Here is a 24783-nt window from a genome sequence, read left to right as displayed (position 1 = left end):
AATCACACAGCTACCTTTGTTCCCGGCATTCCAGGTATCCCGTCCCGGCCATCCACACCTGGCAAGCCCTAAAGACGCACAAAGAAACACACTGTCTCTTAGAAACACATTCTTCTTTCCTTCATCACTTTCTAAAGTTGTATTACCATAATCACTTTGAAAAATGGGCTTGATGACCACAGCTCACGTACCGTGTTGCCCTTGGGCCCAGGGACACCAGGAATTCCTCGAGAACCTTGAGCCCCCTGCAGGGTAGAAGGGAGAAGACAGACCAGACACAACCAATTACCACGTGTACTAAGGCCACATCCAAGAGATCAGCACAACCTCCATGCTCGCAGCGATTAACACGAGTTCGAACTCACTCTGTCTCCCTTGGGACCTGTTTCTCCTAGAGGTCCTTGCCGTCCTTGATCACCCTGTATGAAAATAAAATTGCGTTTATGTAAGCGAAAGTAACTTACTGATAGACTTTTGAAATCATAAAACACCATCTATGTTACCTTACTATTGCTCTTTCATCCCCATGGCTTTGCTCTATCATGGATGCCTCAAGAAATCTTTTTATAAAAAACTATATTGTCCTAAAAATTGATATTACCATAAAGATAATTGAGACTTACATGTCTATTGATTTCAGTGTAAAGGCATAATGCTTCTGTGTTTTTTGCAGGGGTAAGTATAATAAAATTAAGGTCCACACTGCAGGTAACCTTGACATCAGTAACTGTATCTACACACCCTCTGGCCTCATTGACTACCGTGGTGGGTTGAGGTTTGGACGAGTTGCCAACCTTTACTCCATATCACTTACTCCCCCAGTCAATAATAATGATTTCTGTCAAAATTACCCAGCTAATGTTGATATATGGTACAGGCGGTAATAGATGAGAAGAGGTGTCTCCCTAAAATATAGCTTTTGTTGAACTGCTTAACTGCTCTAAAACCTCAAATGGCTTCCTGTTGCTACTGGATCACTTCGGATCGCCCAGATTGGCATTAAACACTCTCCATAATGTGCTTCTACCTTATCTATTCAAATTCATCTTCTCCAGAGGAGCTCTCCACACCAGGCCGTGCCAGCCCTAAGGCAGCACACACCCTCATCACCCCAACAGGGCTTCTTCCAGCCTTTTGCTTCCTGCCCTCCCCTCCCAGCACGGCTTTGCAGGCCCTCCTCCTTCCTGTCAGGTCCGCTTGGTGCATTACCTCCGCCCCGTGCTCTGGAGCTTGACCTTAAAATGTTATCCTTCAGTTACATTCTGTCCTTCCCACCTGGACCTTGATAGTTGGAAATCCTATTTTACTTATACCTTTTCTTCTCTTCAGTGTGGCATGAGAGCTATCAACGAACAGCTTTTTGGTTTATTTACTTCCAAAACAGGTGTGAGGCAGTCCACAGTGACACGTGTGCACATGGCCGTCAGAATGTCAAATAATGAGATCAGAAATCACAGGAGAGAAAAAGGGACAGAACTACCCAAGAACTTAAAGTGAGAGAGTTTCTGTGACTCTAAGCATCCTAGCAACCAAAGAAAGAGGAAAACACAGCAAGCCTAAAAACTTAACCATCTGACTATACTTGTGAGAAAAACAAAACCCATATCAAGTCAGAAGAACATTTCTCTGTACAAAAGGGAGATGCTTGTCTTAATTTTAAAATTTTAAATAAATATAGGAACTATTGCCCACTCTTCCACCTTATTCACATGCAAAGACACTTGCACACACACACACATACATATAGGAAAAAAAATCTATCATTGATCATTGCTAAAAAAATCTATCGGTGGATCCCATGAAAGGAAAACTACTCACAGGTGCACCAGGGATACCTTGTGGCCCAGGTTCTCCATCTAAGCCCCGAGCGCCCTGGAAATAAACGAGACAAAGAAATGAACTTGAGATCAGCCATGTATGCTGAAGGGCACGCCAGTCTTTCTAAAGAACTTCAATAGCCAGATAAAAAGGAGGTTTTGTGTTTTGTAATATATACTCTATTCATCAGTGAACCCGAGGAGTATTTAATCAGAAACCTCAGATGTTAGAACACTGGTTTACACTCTCTCATCCCACCCGAAGTACCTACAACCCAATCTTTGAGACCACCCTGAATATTATAAGCTAACAAACACTGCGTCCATTCCTGACTGCTGATATGAGCTACCTGTTTAGAGAACTTGGCAAGCCTATTGGAAAAGGTTTGGCCATCACACTCCACGGTTCTCAGGGTCCCTACAGGAATTCATTGATGGTGAAGATCAAGGGGCCCCCCGAATAGTAGCTGCTGTGGACTCCGCAGCCACCACACCAGTGGGAGGGCTTTCTGGGACTCGAGATCCCCACCCAGACCTGGAATCAGGAGCCCAGCCACGTGATTCAGAGGAACGAATTGTAATGAGGATTTAAGCATCCCCTCTTCCATCCTGGATAGATGGTAGGTTCAGTACGTGTAAAGCAACTGATCTATTTTCTCCACAACGGATTTACCCTGCCGAGTGATGATGGCTAAAAACTACAGAGCTTTATAAATCTAATCATCACGAAACTCTCTGTCTTTGTTATCTATTGTACATATCGCCTCCCTATTTTCATTATAAGAATCAAACTGTGATTTGAAAACAAAAATATGGGGTTTTTGGTGCTCTCTACCTATGCTGCGTGACAAGACACACACCCCTGTTTAAAACATTTTCTCATCTACCAGGGGAACGAGAAGGCAGATGGGTGCCTGAAGTGAACAAGCCGTCTCCTAAAGAACAGGCTTGAGAGGAGGAGATGATCAAAGAAATGGAAAACAGTCACAAGGGTATTGGGTAGATGTCAGGCCAAGAAAACCTGGTGGACAGTGTCTGCAGTAAGAATTAAAAATTAGAAAATCTTTGCTAGATGGTTCAGACATGGGTAGAATCGAAGAAAGAAGCAGAGGCACCACAGAGCCTTGAAAGTCTTTGATCTCTAAAACTAGAATACAGCAGAGGGCATTCTCCATCCACCAGTGAAGAAGAGGTTTGGGAGACCTGAAAAAGCCCTTGGATTCACCCCTCACGTTGCCTGGTGGAAGCAGAGCCAGCCTTCGAGTTATAGAAATGGCTTGGATGCTGCTCCTCTCTCTCCTTTTCTCCCTTTCTCTCTCTCTCTCTCTCCCTTTCTTTCTCTCTCTCTCTCTCTCTCTCTCACTGCCGTTCAGCAGCAGCTCAGACCCAAACTGCTGTTACTAGGTAACCACTCCGCAGGTCTGAATTCACCAGAAGAGCTTTTATCTTTTTATTGAAAACAATTTGACAAAAATCAGAGGAAATGTGAAATTTTGAAAACTGCCAAGTAGCAAAATACCTCAAATAAAGAGCATGTCAAGAACAGCAATTGGTTTCAAAGTGAGGGTCACATATTTTAGGAAGTGATTTAAACCCAGAAAAAGCAAAGGCCTGGGTATCAGCAACTTCCAAATAAATGGGATTTATTATTTAATAACAAAAGAGTACACACAGAATGTTACTTAAGGAAACATGAATACAGAAATGCAAAATATGTTTTTAAAAATAGTGTTTTTAGAAAAGAAACAGAATTCTATAGGAAACAGAAGAGGCAGACCGGCACAATGAGAAAACCTAGAGAGACAGAGAAAGTGGCTGAAAAAATGAAATTGATGGAATTACTCATGAAGCAATTCCTTCAATCCACAAAAATGTGCATCTCATTTTTAAAAAGGTTGAATTTCATTTACTGAGCACCTACAATGTGCCCGTTATCCCTGTCTGGTTGCTAATGAAAGACCCTGTGCTTCTGTGCAGAACAACATGAATTAGCCTCAGACGTTCTGCAGAGGATGAGGCGAGGGTCAGGAGGGGTGGTGGGCAAAGAGCCCCGTTTTTAATTTTCTGGAGCCTACAAATGGGCTTTCCTAACAAACTTTCTACAAAGTGCTGACCATTTCCTTAACATCTGAGAGAAGCAAGACACGCCCCCTCCACTCATACACACACACACACACACACACACACACACACACACGCACAACAGCAAGAAAAATATTTCTGAGCTCATCATGAACGTTCAAGCTTGCGTTGTTATTGCTTCTTCTATTCACTCAGAAAGCAATCCCTGCCCTGTCCTCCCCACCAAGTGCAACGCCTCCATCTTTCTCAGCTCCACCTCTCCATCCTCCTCTGCTTTGGCCTGGTACTCCAGGTACTGTGTCAGTGTTATCAGTGTCAACTACTGACAAAGAAAAGAGATTAAACATAACAGCCCCGCTTACTCCTATTTACCCAAAATAATTTAAAATATATAATAATAACAAGTATCCTGTGTATGACTCATTTCTTTCATCTACGTTTATAACAGAAAGTAAGAACCCAACCAAACATCTACGAAGCCCCAAATAAGAAATAAAAAGTGATGTTGTTGAAGATCAGAAGGTACTTGAAATGGCCCCAAACTTAAACATTTATGCATTTTGGTAGTGTGTCATCTTACTTTTTCCCCTTTGGCCCCAGCTATGCCAGTGATACCTCTCAAACCTTGAGCTCCCTGGAAATGTAAAAAAGAGAAGTCAATTCTTTTAGTTGAAGCACACATTCTTTGATGTCATCACAAAAGCTGATCCAGAAGAAGGATGTTATCATAACCAAAGGTTAACACTGAGAAAAAGTGACACTGTATTGCAGACAAACCTTCCTGGTTTAGAAGAAAAATCCAAACGGAATTCTTCTGATGGTAAAAACCCTTTTTAAAAATTCCAAAGACTTACACAGTTCTGGAATCAGAACAATGACTGATGGCAAAGAAGTAAGTATCATTAGCATCAGAGAATCATGACAAAGCATTTGACTTTTAACGCACACAGAATACACTGCCCCTTTTGCCTCCTTCATGGTTTGGAACTTGGTTACGAGTCACATGATCGTGATTTTAAACCTTGGACTAATTTTTTCCCACCAGTGTGTGCCATCCAAGGCAATAGGTCCCCAGGCAGCCCACAAAAGCTTCTTCCTATAGGCGTAGCTGGGGTCTCCATCATTCACTTGCCATCACTCTACGTTACACTGTTTCTACGATGAAAGGCATTCTGAATTCCAATTGGGGGCAGGAGGAGCCCATCTCCTCCCTTCTCGGGCACAGGAGTGGGTAATCCTCAAAACGAGGGTGCAGGGTGTCGATCCTAGGATCCCCTTCAACTCTGAATGTTGTCATTCTTGACTGTCTGGACCCACGGGAGCAGGGCTCCAGAAACAGATGCTGTAGAGACGCTCCCTGGGAAGCAGGGGCGGGCAGACGCCCCATCAGGAAAGCGGGGTAGCCACTTCCGGGCAACTTGCTAACTGTCCACAATGGCTTAGGATAAAGGAGCTCTAGGCCAGTCATTTCCCTGTGCTCTCACTGGAGAAAAGGGGGCATCTCCATGCCAACTGTTTGTTTTACATCCAGGTCAGTCCCAGTTCTCTGTACATCAGTCAGGAATGGCCTGAAATACACACGGGCACCGTGATCCAGCTCAGGACACACAGTGAGATCTGGCCAAATCAGATTAAAGCTGCTCATTCTAGTGGGGCTTATTTTCTGACTCTGAAGGTAATTCAGAAGGAATTCCAGAAATCTTTGGGTCAATAGCAGAGACATGAGAATGACATGTATCGTCTCCCGAGCTCGTGCATAAGTGTTCCAAAAAGCATACTTTTTTACAAATCTTGCATTCCTTAACAGATGCTGTATATTTAAAAAATGAAAACCTGTGAAGTTTACAGAAATATTTTGGCATATCCTCTCCCAAACCCCAGAAGTTCAGCAAGCAGTAATGATATCCTCCAAAGACCACCGGGGTCCAGCAACATAGGTAAATATGTTTCTAAAAATACTTCACCGGAGGTCCTTGAGCTCCAACCTCTCCTAGTCCGCCCTGGTCTCCTTCTTCACCCTGAAAAACCACAGAGAGAAAGGCACCAAATGCTAATCCAGCACAAGGACACTGAAATGGGCTCGGTCTAACTTGGCACGTGGTAAGTTCATCTGGCATCTCCTGAATTAGTCTACTATACTTTCTTAAGTTGTTTTATATGAGTAGTCCATATTAATTGCAGAACATTCAGAAAATACAGAGATGTACATAAATAAAGTCATCCAAATCCCACCTTTCCACTATAAACACCAGTACCATTTTGGATGCTATCCTTTCAAAGCTTTTCTAAAGAGAGAGAGAAGAGGGGACGGGGAAGGGGGGGGGAGGGAGGGAAGGAGGGAGGTAGGGAGGGGGGGAGAGAGAGAGAGAGAGAGAGAGAGAGAGAGAGAGAGAGAGAGAGAGAGAGAGAGAGAGGGAGTGTATGCATTCATGTTCTAAGTATGTGCGTTGTGGGTGTATCATTAAGAAAGTGTGATCACACCATGCAAACTTTTCCTTAAACCATAATATTTTTAATTATGATTTTCATTTTAACTTTTTCATTATAGCTTTTGTACCATGTACAGTTTTTTCTTTAACTTGGACTTAAATTGAAATCTGTCTTTTCTTCCATGGCTTCTACCTTTGATGTTGCTCAGAAAAGCCTTCTCTGACACCCCCAAAATATATAAATACTCATCTGTATTTTTCTTCTAGTAATTTTATAGTTAATGTCTTACATAGAAATTTTTAATTATCAGTAGTTTATTTTTATATAAATATAGAGTAGAGATCTTTTTTTTTTCCTGATAACTGGCACTCTATCCACTATCATTTATTGAATAATAGATTCTCTCCACCCAGGCTGAAAAATGTATCTTTAATGTATGTTAAATTGATAAATATACTTGTTTCTGGACTTCCTTCCTATTCAGCTATACTGGTCTGCTGTATGATGTTGTCAACACCACAACATTTTAACTATCGAAATTCTATAACACACTTTAATCTCAGGTTGGGAGAATTCCTTTACCTTTATTTTTCATTTATAGTTACTCTTATTTTCAGATTTTCTTAAATGTTTACCCTTCCACATGAACTTTGGAATTGTTGGGCGGATCTTCACAAAAACACTGCTTGTTTTGTATTAGGACTTCATTATATTAATAGATTATAGAGAGAGAGTTAGAATCTTCACAATACTGAGTCTTTCCATCTCAGAACTCAGTGTGTCTTCATACTTAGTCAAAACGTTTTCTTTTTCTTTCCACTAATAAAGTTTTGTTCTTTTCATTTTGTTGAAAACTTCTTAAGTTTGTTCTAAAGTATTTTGACTACCTGGTGGCTATTGCCAATGGAATCTTCTTCCATTATGTTTTTTAACTAATTATTGGTTTAACTTTTTGATACTAATTTTATAATCTCTGATATACTTTAAAATGTTAGGATATTCTAAACAGAAATCCAAATACTGTTTCTTACAGAAAGATTATTTTATGGACTCTGGGAAAAAAGTTATTTTCTCTCTGACAAAGGTTTTACTTTCACAATAGATATACTGTTCTACATTTTCTATGGTAATGAATAACTTAAATTGTGAAGTCCATCATGAGAAACATTTTTAGTTTTTGATATTTGCTCATAATGGTAGATTAAAATCCAGTTCTATTGTTTATTACTTGTTTCAATTCACCCATTTCCTTACTCCACATGCTATACTTTATACAGAGATTTTTGCACACAAACACACACACACCCACAAAGAAATACAAAAAATTTAGTAGCAGTGTTAATATAGAACATTTGGGCGTCTAATGCAAAGAACTAGGCTATGCCTAAATAATTTACACTTGATTTTTGAATGAACTCTGAGAGTCTTACATAATGGATCTTTGTCTCATATTTATATTCAGATTACATTCCATCAGAACGTAAGACTGACAGTGGAGGGAGGTGGTCCTAATGGGAAAGCCAGTGAATAAGCTATTTATGGAGCGGATAATCAACACATGTGTATGATTAAATACTACTTGTATTTCCCCATGTAAGTACAAAAACAACAGCGATTGTAATTTTTCATTAGCAGATTTTGGGGTATTTTCCCATAGATTCTTGATAAACCTGGGAGTAATGTATTTGATTGAAATAGTTCACCGGCAGATGAATAGCACACAATAACTAATCAATAACCACCAAGCTAAATGACAAATTTAGGAATAGCAATTTATTACTGTTTTACTGAAAGATTTTTGACTATTCATTCTTACCTTTATAAACAATTTTTAAAATCTTCATTAATTAATTTGTAGAGTAAACTCAAGGCAGAACTGTGAATCTGAAAGCAAACTTCAGGCCCCTAGTCTCATCATTCTTCATCTTTCTGCTTTCAGTTTACAGTTAAAAGCACCTATTAGCCCTTTCAAGTTTCATTGTTCAAGGAGCTATCTTATCTTCATAGGTCGACTTTCAAAGACACCACTGAAAGTTTTAAGTGACATAAACGTGTGAAATAAATTAAAGGAGTTTTCAAAAACTTTTAATGAAAATTTTGGCCAGTTACCTAACACACCAAAAAATTTGCAGGTTCCCTAATGAAGACCAAACCAAAATTGAAAGTCCAGATAACTAACCTGTATAGGTCTCAAAAATGCTAGTTTCGTGGGAGAGTGGAGACACACTCTGACAGGTCCACTCCCAAATCCCATGGGATGGGGAAGTGGAAGTTCCCCCAAAGAAAAGAGGTCACCCCAAAAAAGAGAAAGGGATGCAGGGCATCAAAAATAGCAGAAGTCTACTAAATCTGCTTTATTATACATATTACCTCCTGAATATCTGGTGTGATTTAATATTCCTACACACTTGTTTTAGAGGTTAGATGATATTCTATTATATGGATATGTCATACTTAATTTAGCCATACTGGACATTTTTTCATTTCTGCGCCCTTAGCGCTTAGAATAAACCCTGGCACATAGTGGGTACTTAATAAATACTTGTGGGTTTTTTTTTTTTAAATTACAAATTGAAAAATTCAATGGAGGAATGAGCACACAGAGAAATTTCCAAAGTACTTGATTTTTTTTTCTATTTTCTCCAATTTGGCATCAAGAACCCAGCTGTTATATGCCAGATAAATAAAATGACTTAACTATTCAGAGCCTAAGTAATAAAAGACTTTTTAAATGAATGTTCATACTATAATAAGGTACAGGAAATTGGCGTATTTATCCTCATTATCTGAGATTGTTCAACAGCTTTACCTAAGGAGTTCAAGAATATTAATGCCTGGGAATTCCCTGGCGGTCCAGTGGTTAGGACTCCGTGCTTCCACCGCCTAGGGCCCAGGTTCGATCCCTGGCCGGGGCAATAAGATCCTGCAAGCCCTGCGGCACGGCCAAAAAAAAAAAAGGAATATTAATGCCTGCCTGAAGGTATTAATAAATTGCCTCTCAAGCTCTTAACTTCTAAAGAAAAAGACTTCTGCCACCCAATAAAGGTGTAGAAGGACATAGTCAACAAAGTCTAGAAGACCCACATTGATAAGAACAGTCTGACTTTGTAAAATACTATGGAATGAACCGGAACTACAATTCTACCGTGCAAGAAGTCAAATTCTTAGTTACTCTAAAGCGATTTCAGCCTGGCGGACGAAAAGAAAAGGCCAACAGGTCACCTTGCTTTAAATTTCAGCCTTGGTTTTTCTGCAGGACATGCCAGCCCCGATGCAAGTTGTGCTGTGGATTTCAGTTTCTACCCAGAAAAGAATATAAGTGCCAATTGCTAACTTCCAGATTACTCAAAATCTAAGTGACACTGAAATTAGGTCAGAAACAAACATAAATTATTTCAGAACTTAAGATGAGAAGCTATGAGCCAATTACCAACTTCCCTGTTTGCTAGTCTCAGCAACACTTGTCATAAAATTTTACTCCTGTCATAAAATTTTGTTTAGCTAGAATAAACAAATGCTAGAATAGCATTTGACTATCAAAACCATCAAGGAAAAGAGCTGAGTGTGACTGATTTGAAAAGGAAAGCAAGGGGTAGCAATACAGGAAAGAATGAAAGTGTATGGTGCTTTCTTTGTTCTTTTTTTTTGTAACTGAACAAGTTAGAATATGATGCTTAATCAGAATATTGAAGCATCTACTGAGAACTTGTTAATCATCCCTGGAACAGGAAGGGTAAAAGGGTATGCTTTTATTATCCCTTATAATTCTTTATAATGAAAGTGATCACGACCTCCTAATCACCATTTTCCCACTAAATATTCATTGTCCTTACCTTGTGACCTTGTCTTCCAGGTTCACCAATCTCTCCTTTAGCCCCTTTATGACCCTAACAAATGCAAAAGTACGTAAGTGCAGAAATAAATAAGTAGACAAACAAACAAACGTGTTGAGTTTGGCAAAGAAAGTGGTCAGAAGGCTCATAAAATGACCTTGCTCCCCCCAAATCTATGTCCATGTGCTGCTAAGAGAAAGGTTATGTCAGAGAAATGACAGCCTTAGAAGACCTTAATAACACCATGTGGGCTACATGACCACAGTATATAATAAATATCAGTTTCAGTTAATAGACAAACTGTTCGAGAATAGCAAACATCCCGTTACCTAGTTCAGCCACTGGGCAATGACTCACTGCCAGCTGGTCCCTAATCCTGCCCCCTCAGCTCCCTCCCACAGCTGGGCGAAAGGCATGGAGTCTTCTCCAGCATCAGTAACTCGCTCTCCAGAGGTTACGGCTGACCCACCCAACGGGCTACTCCCTGCTCTCTAGAGGCTCCCCTGAAAACCCTCTGCTTCCTCTGTGCCCGTCTCCTTCCTGGAAGCACAAGAAGGGCTTCCCCAGACACAGGACTTTCTGCTTCTTCTTGTACACAGTTTAAGTGCAGGTGACAAGCTACAAGCAGCAGCCCGTGAAGGTTGCAGAGCGGAAATCCTCATCTTTCACTGTCAAGCCACCTGTTCTAAGCATATGTGTGCTTCGGGTCAGGGACATGGGGCAAATGTGAAACAAACATTCTGAAATTAAGTCTGTCACAGCTTCCGTCCTCAGAACCTTTCTTATACCAAGGGTGCAAGTCTCTGTGAAAAACAAGACACCAAGCCAGGCCCAAGTCTTCTGCAGTTATGGGAACCCACCAAAGCTAACCTCCACGAAAATCACCGTGGGAAACCCAGGGCCTCGGAGCCTTTCAGGTCTTTGGCAGAACTTCCCTGGTCTGGACTAGAGAGAGAGAGCCATTTAACCCCAGCTTTTGGTATTTATTCTCTTATTTTTATGGGCAATTTTGAAGTAGTTATGATGGCAGGGTGAGAGAGAAACACTTTTGGAAAGTCTCTTTTCTGCTCTATTTTGCACAGTTTTTCCAATTCTTTTTAGCTAAAACAGTTTCACATACATTATGTGTACCGTGCCTGGCCCCCATCTCTCATCACTGGAGCAAACTTCTGAACCTTCATTTGGTGTTATAGGGCCCCAGCATCCAATACATTTCACTGGTATTTCTTCCCTGAACAGCACTGAATAATCAAGCATCTGTGTCTGTCAGGGTACCAGCGGGAATCTCCAGGACTGTATAAGGACCACAGAACAAGCGACACAGACTTGCCTAATCCATCAAAGTGGGCACTCCACACCAGAAAGGCCAGTGCTTCAAGGAAAGGCTCTACTTTTCCCGTGGATAATACTCTTGAAAACAGAAAATACAGGACACAGCATGGAAATTATTCTCTTACCCTCATGCCTGGCAGGCCTGGATATCCAGAGCGAGCCGGTGGACAGGAATTGGGACACTGCCAGAGAGACAGACAGACAGTCTACTTTATGACAAAATGGTACATCTTTTAGGATTCCAGCTACAGAACCCCAATTCAATGATATTCATTAAATAACTCTGACTACCCCCTTTCCTTTTTTATTCTTTTATTTTTAAACTCGGAAATATTCTTAGCTTACAGAAAAGTACAGAGAACATAACAAACCCTTTCCCCACATATCCGCCACCCAGATTTAATGGATGTTACTATTTTGCCATATTTACTTCAGATTTAACTTGTTAAAGAAATAAAATGATTGCAGGCAGGCCACTGTCCCAGGACCTGACCTTTGTCCCCTCCCACCTGCCCCCCACTCCAACAGCTCTGTCCTGAGGGTCACGTCCCCCCAAAACAAATGGACCAAAATTGCATTTCGTGCAGTTTTCCTACATCGTTTGAATATTAGTCTATAAGTAAAACAAGTCTCAGAGGGGATTGTTTGACTTCTATCTTCTAACATTGGGGTGCTCTGGTGAAAAAGCATGTCTTAGTCATAAAGTAAAAAGATTATGGAAAAAAAGATATTTCTATAATGAAAAACGGTTTTTCTGAGTGTACACAAGCGACCAGTTCACCAGTCCGGCCGACAGCTCTGCTATCTGAGTAAAGTAAAAGACAGAAATACAACATATTCCAGTGAGGTCATTTTAAAGAGAATTCACCTTTTAAAGAGAATTCCTGGTCTTTGACCTAAACTGTACTTTGTTCAAAGGAAAACGTCTTACCAATGGATCTCCATCATGAAAGCCAATTGTTCCCTAAAGTAAAGAAAATACTAAAGTTAAGAACATAGTGAAACATTTTAATTCAAACTACTAATAACAGAAAGTTCATTGGACAAAAATACAATCAATGTATTTGTTCAATAACCTATACAGAATAAATAGCATATAATACGCTAACATTCTAAAAACTTGACTTGGCCTATTCTGTTTGGAGAAAACTAAATTGCAGTAGATTACTTCTTTCAGGGGATTGAAGGGAAATAAAATGAGAGAACAGAAAATATGCAGAACTCTAAATCATAAATTAAAAATAAGGATAATCTCCTAATTAACTACATTTTTTAAAGTACTTAACTGTGTAAATCCTTTGTAAAAACTAGTTCCTTTGAAAATGTTCCCTTTATATGTCCAAGTTTTGAACATTTGAGAAATCACAAGCCTCAAAGCACTTCAAATACAATGAGTAAACCATTCCCTGTGAAAACCAACTTTTAAATTATTGTGATTTCTCTACTATTCTGGCCTAAAAGGACCATGCTCTGAATGAGTGAAAAAAATCATAGCCATTCTGGAATTTTAGGACAATGACTTGATTTAAAGATACTTCCATTTTTGGTTCTTAGGTTTCTTTAATCCCAACTCTCAGACGCAGAGAAATTCAAGCTGCAAATAACTTACGCTGGGTCCCGGGGGACCAGGGGGGCCCGGTGGTCCTCTTCTCCCAGGGTCACCCTAAGTTATTTGAAAATTGTGACACAGTAGTTATACACATGTCAAAACACAGTGCATAAAACTGGTGAGGCATGAGAAACTGACATTCCTAGAAACGTGCACAGCTCATCCTGCATGGACCTGCCACCAAAATCGATGGGGGACCCACAATCCAACTAACTCCACAAAACCAGAAGAATAAAGGAGCTCCGGTCTCACCAAAGTAATAAGACAAGGCAGAAGGAGACTTGGGGGAAAAAGCCAGTTCTTCTCTATAGGATGATCACTTTATCTACTCTGCAAACAAACTGGAAACGCTACGTATTTCTCTACTTGATTTTCAGGGGAACCAGAACAGCCAACAAAGTGGAAACGCTACGTACTTCTCTAGTTGATTTTCAGGGGAACCAGAACAGCCAACAAAGTGGAAACGCTACGTATTTCTCTAGTTGATTTTCAGGGGAACCAGAACAGCCAATGCTGCTAGTGCTGTCCAGCTAACAGCAGCAGCAAGGAAGGCGCTTGCACCTGCCTGAAGCTGCAGCAGAAAAGGTCGTCACCTCTGCAGGGCCAGCCACCCCTGAGGCTCTTCACCCAGAAGCTATCACTCGGTCTGTCACTGCACGCTCTTGCAATTGGGACAGAAGATCAAGATGGCTAAATTCAAATAAGCCACATTCCGATGAAAATGGATTCCAGTTAGACTTAATATCCAGAGTTCCCTCCTGGCACATCTTTTCCTTCCTAATATTCTATCATAAGAAGTCAAAAGCATCTGACAATCAATTTTACAATCATTTCATATTCATTCATCATTCACTAAATAAATTTGTCAAACAGTAGCACCTACAGACTCTCAGTGGATTTACTATTATCTATCGTTCAGATAACGTCAGTGATTCAACTTTTTTTGAATATTTATTGAATATTAACATCAAACACATGACCAGCAATTTCTTCCATGAAGCTCAGCTCTTTACTGACTAAAGTTAAGTTCTGTCAGTTCGATTATGATTTCATGATCCTAACATAAGTGTACATGGTAGTAATTTTAGACTATTCACTTCATTTCCTGCAGAGAGACTAATACAAAAGACAATGGACCCCAATCCTGGCTGAGAGTCTGTAAAACGAAGGTGACACTTCTCTACTTGATCACTAATTCTAGAAGCTGGGAAGAAAAGTTTAGCTGAAAACTTTGGGGAAAAAATTTAAATCACTCTACAAAAATGCGGGAGCATTATTACCCTGGTCTTCATCAATATTATAAACTGGAATGAAATTCATCTGCCATTCCTTGGATTTGCAGGGGGAAGCATACAGTTAGGGCAATGTGCCTTCCCTAGTAACATCTTCAGTTAAATCAGCAAACGTCTATCGATGCGCGGTGTGTGTGTTTACTCACAATTGGTCCAACACGGCCAAGCTCTCCAGGGAGTCCTGCTCCCCCAGGAGGACCCTGCAGGCAACAAATTAAAGGGACACGGTGATTCACGGATGTTTTTACAATCTATGACAAGTGATATCAAATACGATAAACTGACTTAGAATTACGTATCTGTGCTAGCTTTGGTTTCCAACGAGACGACTCATTTGACCAAATTTTAATTACTTAAATAGAAATTAATTAAATTAACAGAAATTCCTTAAATTCATAAAATACTTCTGGCAGAATAGGGACACTGTCACAGTAGCCCCCTAAGATCATTCAGGTAGGACACTATAAACGCCACTGGGTACAGTGTTAGCTGGAGAGTAGGGTTGGGGTCTGAGAAATGGGCCATTTTTGTAGACTATGTAAAACAAACCAAGAGATAATACTTACAGGAGGTCCAGGAATACCACGGCCCTAAAAGATTAAAATAAAAGTTGTTACGGTACGTGACCCATACTTAGTGTAAATACAGACACAGAAATAACTCAGTTCAAAAATAAACAATAAAGTTTATCACTAAATAAACATAAGATGCTCATTCTACAGAAAGGACTGGGTAAAGAAAAGCAAACACGGCTCTACTTCTAAAGGAAGAAATTTGTTTCAGCTCCTCAAATATTCTTTTGATGTCTAAACTAACCAGTAATATTTTTTCCAAACTTTTTTTTAAAGAAAACCAAAATCCCGTTACTCACAAAGAGGCACAACCAGACTTTTTCATATTCGTTTCCATTGTAGGTTATTACAAGATATTGAATATAGTTCCCTGTGCTATACAGTAGGGCCTTGTTGATTTGCTATTTTGTATGTAGTAGTTTGTATATGCTAATCCCAAACTCCTAATTTATCCCCCTTTAGTAACCATAAGTTTGTTTTCTATGTCTGTGGGCCTATTTCCGTTTTGTAAATGAGTTCATTTGTATCATGTTGTAAATTCTGCATATAAGTGATATCACTTGTCGTGCTTTATAAGAAACCTACATTAAAAGCAATACAATACTGCTTTAAAGTTTATAATGTGATATTTGGAAGTTCCCCAAACTTCCTCTCCCTCGTTTAGGAGAGAACTTCCTAAAGTTCTCTCCCTTTAGCACAGAGAGGAGGGGGAGAAGAAAAGGGTTTAGAAACACACCGTTCGACAGGTAGGGCTATATGTCCAGACACCAAATCCAGTAGATACTGAAAATGAAAACGGTGTCACTCATGAAATCACCTCCAGTGGATCCTAATTTAGTATGCTGAATTTTATTTTAGAGCTGGTCACCCCATCTCACACTCCTTTACATTTTCTATCTCTGAGCAACACTGAACTGCGTGTAATCAAGGGTTGAAACCACGCCTTCCGCAGCCTCGCAGCTTCAATTCCAAGCACAGGGCCTAGTACGTAAGAAGCTCTAATTCTATGCTTGTTGAACTAAATAAAACTGAGCATCAGCTACCTAGAGCCCCTATTCTCTCTGTGCTTTCCAGGGTCAGTCTCCCGGCCTTGGGTTTCCTCTCCTCTGTTGGCTTGAATCCCTTGTATTCATAACTGTCTCTGATACCATATTCCTGATAGCTTATACTTCCAGACCTCCTTTTCTAAAATACCCTTATATGAAGCACCCAGTGGAATCAGTGTACATCCTCTGATAATGATATTATTATTTCTAATTATTTAGGCAGCCACAACAAGCATGAATTTCACATGAACAGTATGTTTTCATGATAAGTGGGACTTCTTTAAGCCATTCTTTGAAAAATTACTTCCATTTGAACATTTTAATATGTGGATCAATTTGGGGAATAAATGTTCTGCTTGGCAATACCAAAGTAATCAATAAGTTATTTCATTATCAGAGACCTAGAGGTTTGATAAATTTCACTAAATCTAAAAAAAAAAAAAAAGGCATCTCTGTAAGATGTTGAGCTCTGAGCTGAAAATATGGGAGAAAAGCCAGCAAGATATTCACTTCTGCAATGGAAAAGTTGACAAACACTGAAATAAGGCAAAGAAAACAGCGAGAATAGAATACAAGGAGGAAAAATACAGATTCATGACAAGAACAAAAGAGGAATGTAGAGCAAAATAGAAAAAAAGATAGCAGCCCGAGAACCCAGTTCTCTTGTAGACTGAAATAACACAAGTCTGCCAGATTGTGCAATGTAGAAAAGGACTTGCCAGGGAACCAGGTGGGTGATAATATTTGACATATCTGACAGGCAATATTTCATCAGAGATAAAACCAGTTGTGAAGAAAGTGGCGTGATGCCCAGGTCTAAACACTGAATACTTAGATTTGCTGTTGTCATGCAAGAAACATTTTCCATCAGTGGGGACAGAGAGGGGGATGTCTACTGGGAAACGCCACCTGCAAACAGATGTATGTATTTTACACCATACATTCAAATTGCTCTAAAATTTCTCTACTCATAGTCAGAATGCTTATCATAGCAGATAAGTCATAAACTCCTTTGTGATGTGTATTATGTAGAGAACTACATTGAAAAATTTCACAGTGGCAGAATTTTACCTAAAGATAGGAGATTATCAACCACGTCACTTTACATTTACTTACTGGAAATCCACGAGGTCCCGGCACGCCAGGTTCTCCCTAAAAATAAAAATAGCTCCATTGTACTTAGCTTTTAGTAGCATGAATATGTAAGTATGCAAACTGCGTAAATATTGAGATCATTACAACACTCCATCTTGGTGTTTCAGATGTAATTTAATTCAACTGAAACACGATTTTAGTTGAACAAGTGTACTTCAGTTACTTCACAACTAATCTGTTAGTTGATTTGGAAACACCACAATGAAATTATGCTTCCACACTTAATGAATACCAGCAATTAACACCAGGTGGCTAACTTACTTTCTGTCCTCTCGGTCCAACAGAGCCAGGAGATCCATTAGGTCCCGTTAATCCCTAATAAAGCAAGATGATGTTAGAACTAATACAGCATCCTTAGGCAAACCACTAAGTGGATAATTTTACTTAATTTGTTAATTATATACAGGATGGTTACCTATGTATGGTACAAATATTTGTAAAGAAATACCTTTGCATATTCTCTCTCAAAGCTAATGTTTAAGATCTGCCTGTTAATTACTTTCTGTTGATAAATTCTATCCTATTCCTAATTTTCTGCTAAATGCATTGTTTATCACAGGGCTCAATAATTTAGTACTTTTGTCTCTGCTTTGAAAAATGCAAAATAATAGTTACAGTGTTCTAACAGGTAAGTCTGATAGGACAATAGGTCTTGGCTCTGCCGTTTAGCCATATTTATGTACCTCCTTTATTTCGTTTATAAAACAAAACTACTGTATGTCTCTGTAGCTTTTGAATAACGTCTTGAGAGTTAAAATGTTCCTTCAATAGTAATTAAAACTAATCAATCTCATTATTGCCTTAGAGCCGTCTAAAGCTCTCTAGTCATCTTAGCAATGACGACTGCTTATGGAATACGTTAACTTTTAAATCTGAATCACTTGAGAGCATGTATGTTTCTAGGTTATCTCCCTTAGTACAACAGCTATTATTAAGTATACATTTTCATGTGTGCCACTCAGTATGTAGAATTTAAGTCAGTTACCGAAAATTAGTAGGGAAAATGACAGTGTTTGGAAGTGATGCTTTAATAACTGCTTTAGCTTTACATATGATGGTTATAAATGTGTGTCACAGTAATTGACTCAATAGATATCAAAGCATGATAACACTACATGTACATCCAAATTTCCACATCAGGTAAAGATGCATTTTTATCTTTTTAATTTTTTATTTACTTTTAGATGTTATCATTTATAATGTAATCTTGAAGGGAACACCTTGCTAAAGACACATATGTGAATGTGTATCTATAAATATATACATACATATATGTACATATACATATATGCATGCATATATAATATAAATACCTTATAAAACCTATACATATATGCATGCATATATAATATAAATACCTTATAAAACCTATACATTATCAAGATTTTGAAAAAGACTAAAATGATATTAATTGAGGGATGGATTCCTTGAAAATATGAAAGCCCTACTTAAAAATAATCACCAAAATCCATATTTAATCTGTCATAGTCTGCATAAATATCAATAAAATGCATTCATGTAGCTTATATAGAAAACTATTTCACTGATCACCACTTTTACATTTCTCTACATCAATTAATTTCCCTCATAACTCCAAAGAGTGAATCAAAGGAAGTAGAAAAGAATGAGTTGAAAATGTTAATTACTGGAAATTTACCAAAGAATAAAGTTATTAAACGCACAGGGAAGAGTTTCTGGCAGACTGAGATTTTCAGTCTCCCCAGTAGGACTGTAACGCTGTAACTTGGGAACAGGTCCAGGCATCTTAGTTGCTGAGCACCCATGGTAATGGAATGTTGGCTTTTGTATTTCAGCAAACAAACCATTCCTGCAGGGGCACTCTGGTAACACATATGGCACGTGGGTTTTATAAGCCTCAGGGCATGTCTGACGAATGGGACGTCTAATGTCCACTCTATGCATATACCCTCCAAGACCAATCCTGGTCCATTCCCCCCCACACACAGCCAGCTAACCATCTTCACTCAGTGATTGAAATAACTGACAAGGTTGGAGGACAGTAGCTACTGTATATGGTAGAACTTCAGCTCCATAATAGGGAAGCAGAATGGCTGGATACCCTGAAGGCTGCTTCCAGTCACTTCTTATTTATACTGTCTTCCATAAGACATGATAAACTATGTCTAATCACTAGGAAGCTCTTTGAATTAATGAAAATATATCCTGGTGTCTGATGATCCAGTGAACTCCTTTATGAAACAGCCATGTAGAAAAGCATAAGCCCCGTGAGGACAGGACCGCATCCATTACAATCCTAGCACATGGTGCCGACATCTACCACACACTCAGTACACGACTACTGAATAAATTAAATTGCGGTAGCCTGTTGGGTGGAGGGGTTTCACACCTGTCCTTCCACATCATCTTTACTTTGGGTTCAAATTCCAACTCTGGCACTTAACTCCTGTACAACCATGGGCAAGTAGCTCAACTGTATGTAGCCTCGGTTTCCGGAGGTAAAATAGGTATAATGTCGAGATCTACCTCATATGGTAATTTTGAACATTCATTGGGATATTACACACAGGGTGTTTACAACAGTGCCTGGCAGAGCAGACACGGAGTTAATGTTAGCCGTTCTTATTATCATTATTGTGTGGTCAGACTACACTAGATGCTAAGGAAGAGTTCACATGAAGTGATGTTTCCTGCCCTCTGGGAGCTTAAAACCTCATTCAGAAGCGGTTCTGCACATAAACAAGCACAAAAATCTAGGTACTAACCACGGGCACTGTGCTTCACAGGCGCCCTCACATTTTTTTGGCTGCCTGACTATTTCCACTTGCACTGACCTTTCCGAGTAGTTTCTTTATGACTCACTATCCTAAAGTAACATCTATCAGGGATGATATGTTGTATACATTCAGAGGATGTTCTAACCTCTTTCCTGGAAAAAGTAGCATGGCTTAACTATAATTCCTGTACTTCATTCTAATTCCTCTTCTCTGTATCTGAGATGGATGCTATACGCATGGAAAAAAAAATACTACTCTACAGAGCTCACTGAGCATGCCACAGCAAAAGTGCCTATGAGAATATAAGTTATAACTGATAACAGTACAGTTGTCCTTTGGGAGCAGAGCTTACAGCCAAGCTCTGACCTCTTTAATCTTACATGGCTATAAGGGAAAAGAATCAACTTACTAAAGTCTTAGCAGGAAAGGAGGGATTTTATATGTATGTACATAAATCTCCTACAATTTACATTTACAGATGCACGCATACAACTCCAACTGCAATCATTCTTATTTGTCAAAGAAATGACAAGAGGAAAATATTGCCAGTGGCAGAAAGAATTGCTTTCATATGAATGCTTACGAAGATAAAGTTCTATATGGGATGATATTGAAGCCAACTGTGTTCTGAAATTTCCTGCTGCTGCCTGACAGAGCACACCAGCCAACAACAGTAATTTCCTTCCAACATTCCACCCACTCAGCTCAAAAGACCCAACACATAATCCTACAAGACTAGCTGCCATGACTCGTTTACCTTTTCTGTCAAAAATCCACTTGATTCAGGATAATTACTTTTAAGCCATGTTCCTTTCAGATCCTTCCAAACATCACCTGATTAACCATTTGTTAACATTACCAAAAAATACAGCTTTGCAATGAACCAAGGTTGGAGGGTTCAGGTCCCACCACCACACTTAGGTTCACCTACCAAGAAAGGTAACTTACGCTTTCCCACTTACTTAGCTCTCAAGCCCAGAGACAAACAGCAAACTCTGATCCAGTTTCTGGTATTTCATTAGTCTCAAGGTCTATTCTCAATTTAGGGTAAAAGCTCTGTTTAAAATGTCAAATGTGTCAAAGAGTGGAATAAAAAAACTTTTCAGGTCAGGATCTTGTAAGTTGTATGTGGCTCCGTTTCAAAATTTGGTGAACATGAAATTTATACCAGTACTTACAAGTAATTATAAAATATCCATTAAAATATTTTTACTATCCATTGAATTTTTAATATCATATTTCTTGGTTGCTAATTCAGATAACAAAAATTCACTATCATTCTTTCTCTCCCTATTTTCTCCAAATATTCATCTATTTAAGAACCTCATTCATATCTGCATGAGGCAAAGCTATCTGGAAAGAAAGTGACTCTAAAAATCAAGAAATCTGGTTTCTTTCATCACCTTAGCCACTGAATAACTCTGGGCCCCTGGGGAAACTACTTGTCCTCATAATTATTCAGTGTCCTTATCTGTGAAGAATATTAGCCAAATCTACTTTCCAGCTTATTGTAAAGTTAAAGGAAATAATGTTTGTGACTGCATTTGAAAAGAAAGGTCTACTCAAATGCAAACTAGTATAGTTAATTTTTTGCTCAGTTCTAAAAATGCCCAAAATACTGGCACATACACGAATTTCTTACTTTATCTCTCCTTCCTTTCTCTCTTTCTTTTTCTCTTGCTTTCCTTTGCAATCCCAGAAGACTGATTCAATGCCCTCACCAGTTTCTCCCTGAGGACCTTCCAGGGTCAAAGTTCTATGATACAAGAAACCTTACTATTTTACACTTTTTAACTTTGGAAATCTGCACTGTGGTACTGCAACTATAGACAAAGAAAAAAAAAAAACTATTTGTAAGTGTTATTTACATAGTACTTCTGAAGATTTTGAAGACCTTTTATTTATTTATCCCAAGTTTCTGTTCAAGTGTGGAAATTACTTTATAAAGCAAAACCAGGCATTGTCTTTACTCTTCTTTATAAGTAAAGAAGAATTTGTTGCGCCTGCTACAGAAGCACCATGAAACTGGGACACAGATAATTCTAGTCCTGTCTGAAATTATGGCAACTCAATAGTGAGACAAGACTTCAGGCCATTGGTTTATGCTTCAACCACCACAAAAATCAATAATAATGATAGTCATTTAATCATCAATTTTCTTTTCACATAAAACAAGGTCCACGTTTCAAAGGAATGCAGAAATAAATCCAACCTATACTGGGCTACCGGTTTACTTAGTGGCCTTGTATTTATCAGACTTTTTTTGTTATAATGTGTCATAAGTAATTCACGGAGTTTCAAAGAAAAGCTTGATAGCCAACAAGTTATATAATTTCGGTTTGTATTATACTAATATTAGGCTGATATTCACTTCGTATTATACAAATATTAGTCCCTGGGAACCTCATGCACTGCCACTCTGCATACCTAGAAACTTCAAACTAGGGCTTTTGAAGCATAAAACAAAGTCAATATCTCCTAAGGCAATGAACAGCATAGACAAATATTTTCATTATGCTAATCTTGATAAAGAAAGCACATCTTAATAACCACTAACATCCAGCTGGGTGGTTTTTCTTTTTCTCAAAATGAAGGCTCTGTCTTAAGCTCCAGTCAGAACTTCTGGGAATCTATAATCATAGGTTTTCGGTTGCTTTTTTTTTTTTTTTTTTTTTTTTTGTGATACGCGGGCCTCTCACTGTTGTGGCCTCTCCCGCTGCGGAGCACAGGCTCCGGACGCGCAGGCTCAGCGGCCACGGCTCACGGGCCCAGCCGCTCCGCGGCACGTAGGATCTTCCCGGACCGGGGCACGAACCCGCGTCCCCTGCATCGGCAGGCGGATTCTCAACCACTGCGCCACCAGGGAAGCCCTCGGTTGCTTTTTTTGATTTAGAAAAGTCCTTAGTTCAGGGAAACCACATGAAATGGTAACCTGAAGGATAACTTGAGGAACCCAGGCTTGTCTGTTCTCTGAGAGCAGGTGCCGGATCTTACTTCACTTCGTATCCAGCGGCAAAGTCAAGGAGTGGCCTTCAGTGAGACCTCAATAAATATTAGTCCAGTGTACGGACAGAGAAGCCGAGAGGACTGAAGTCCTTTTACTCTTAAGAAATGTTACGTAGTGTTAGGTTTAGGGGGAGGTTTAGGGGGAAGCAGGTGTGCTGGTGGGTAGGTTGGGGAGAGGCTGCTGCTTCCCGGCCTTCAAGCAACCCTAGTCAGCTTATTTCTGTCATTGATGTCAGCCAAGAAAACACCCGTGGAAAGACAGTAGACTAGTTTTGAATTTCCTGTGCCACCTGTACTGACCAGTTCCCTGACCCAGCCCTGTTCCCACCCCTCCCCCCTCACTTCAGACCCTCCCCTCAAGAGCATCTTTCTCTTCTCTTTTCCTTGGGATTTAGGAGGAGAACCCCAAGAACCTTCCCCTGCAGGTTCCTTTTCTAAATGCATTTAGGGGGTGCCGGAAAGCAAGGGCAGAGACGGCTTGCTGGGAAGCCCCTGCAGAGGCCAGTCTCATTCCTCCTCCCCAGCAACGGGTGAGCAGGGGAGTGGACGGTTAGAGGCAGGAACCGGTACCCACCTATGTTTTCCGAGAGCAGGAAATGCCAGCGCTGCGTGCTCTCCCCAGGGAGCTGCGCGGAGCCTCCACCCTCGCAGACCCACGCGCAGAAACTGCCACGTCCGTGCCAACCCCGCGCGCAAAGCCAAGTTCAGGGCCACAACCCTGCTGCAGCTGGGACCACGGTCACCCCCTCCCTGTAGCCTGCGCCTCTCTACACGCACACAAGCGCACACGCACGCACGCACGCACGCACACACGCACGCACGCACGCACGCACGCACGCACGCACGCCGTGGGCCCGGCTGCGCGCCCTCAGTTCCCACTACTCACGTCTGCGCCCGGCGTGCCAGGCTTGCCTGGAGCTCCTGGCTTTCCCGGCTCTCCTGGGGGGCCCTGGGCAGGCAGGGCGCGAGGCAGGGAGAGAAAAAAGGAGAGAAAAGGGGGCAAAGTTGAGACTCTTCTGACGCACGTGGCTGCAGACCACGTCGGAAAGAAGGAAGTGGAGGGCCAAGGCGCTGATCCACTTACCGGGGGGCCTGGGGGACCCTTCGGACCTCGGTCACCCTGGAGGACAGGAGGAAAGGGAGAGCAGTCCGTGAGAGGGGGGCGCTGGGCACCCCTCCGGGAGAATCCCTCACAAATCGGGGACGGGGACGGGCTAAATGGTGCTGGTACATGACCAACCGGGGCCACAGGACACGTGACCTCCCCCCTCCGAAATTCCCAGACTTCCAGGCTCACCCACGTCCCATCCTGCCTTTGGGGGGGGGGGGCTTCGGACACTCTCAAAGAACCCACCCGAGCCGCTGGGGAAGGTGACACTTACGTCGATGCCGTCGATGCCCGGAACTCCAGGGGGGCCCGGCGGCCCCGGAGGACCCTGCTCACCCGGGGGCCCCCTCTGACAAGAGAGCGCACACGGGTTAGTGGAGCACGTGGGGCAAGGACGCGAAACTGGGCACGAGAGCCCGAGGCCCCGGGCGCGGTAAAGACACTGCCCTGCAGAGGCCGAGGTTTGAACCCAACATAACACGCGGGGATCGAACTCCCAAGGGAACTCCTTCCCCTCTTCAAGGTCCTCAATGAGGCTGACAGTGAGGTTAGAGCACAATCCAGGCCCCCAGGATGGAGTCCTCACGTCTACAGAGCATTCAACCGAAGGGGGCTTGTGAGGAACAGGGGGCCTCTTCCTCAAGGGATTCGATCTTGAAGATGGTGGTCACTGAACACCTCGATTTAATCGATGATTGCGGGTCAGCGTTTTGGCCAAAGTGGAACAGGTAGGAGCAGAGGCGCT

At 40.8% G+C, this 24783-nt stretch overlaps 1 protein-coding gene across 3 annotated transcripts in view; it reads right to left on the bottom strand.

The window, feature by feature from the left end:
• Positions 1-24783, bottom strand: part of COL9A1 (collagen type IX alpha 1 chain) — a 106210-nt gene that overhangs the window by 36286 nt on the left and 45141 nt on the right. For all 3 annotated transcript variants that reach the window (XM_059083832.2, XM_067011385.1, XM_067011386.1), the window contains 17 exons: positions 24313-24387; positions 24015-24050; positions 23817-23879; positions 17430-17483; positions 17130-17165; positions 14962-14985; positions 14542-14595; positions 13104-13157; positions 12426-12458; positions 11620-11676; positions 10163-10216; positions 5864-5917; positions 4480-4533; positions 1819-1872; positions 366-419; positions 192-245; positions 15-68 (listed from right to left, as the gene is read on the bottom strand). In XM_059083832.2, the coding sequence (XP_058939815.2) occupies positions 15-68; positions 192-245; positions 366-419; positions 1819-1872; positions 4480-4533; positions 5864-5917; positions 10163-10216; positions 11620-11676; positions 12426-12458; positions 13104-13157; positions 14542-14595; positions 14962-14985; positions 17130-17165; positions 17430-17483; positions 23817-23879; positions 24015-24050; positions 24313-24387 (864 nt within the window). The remainder of the gene's footprint in view (positions 1-14; positions 69-191; positions 246-365; positions 420-1818; positions 1873-4479; positions 4534-5863; positions 5918-10162; positions 10217-11619; positions 11677-12425; positions 12459-13103; positions 13158-14541; positions 14596-14961; positions 14986-17129; positions 17166-17429; positions 17484-23816; positions 23880-24014; positions 24051-24312; positions 24388-24783) is intronic.

Source organism: Kogia breviceps, chromosome 13 (assembly GCF_026419965.1).
Source record: "Kogia breviceps isolate mKogBre1 chromosome 13, mKogBre1 haplotype 1, whole genome shotgun sequence".
Taxonomy (NCBI): Eukaryota; Metazoa; Chordata; class Mammalia; order Artiodactyla; family Physeteridae; genus Kogia; species Kogia breviceps.
Note: the sequence above shows the minus strand (reverse complement) of the source record. Positions and strands in the feature narration are given on the sequence as shown.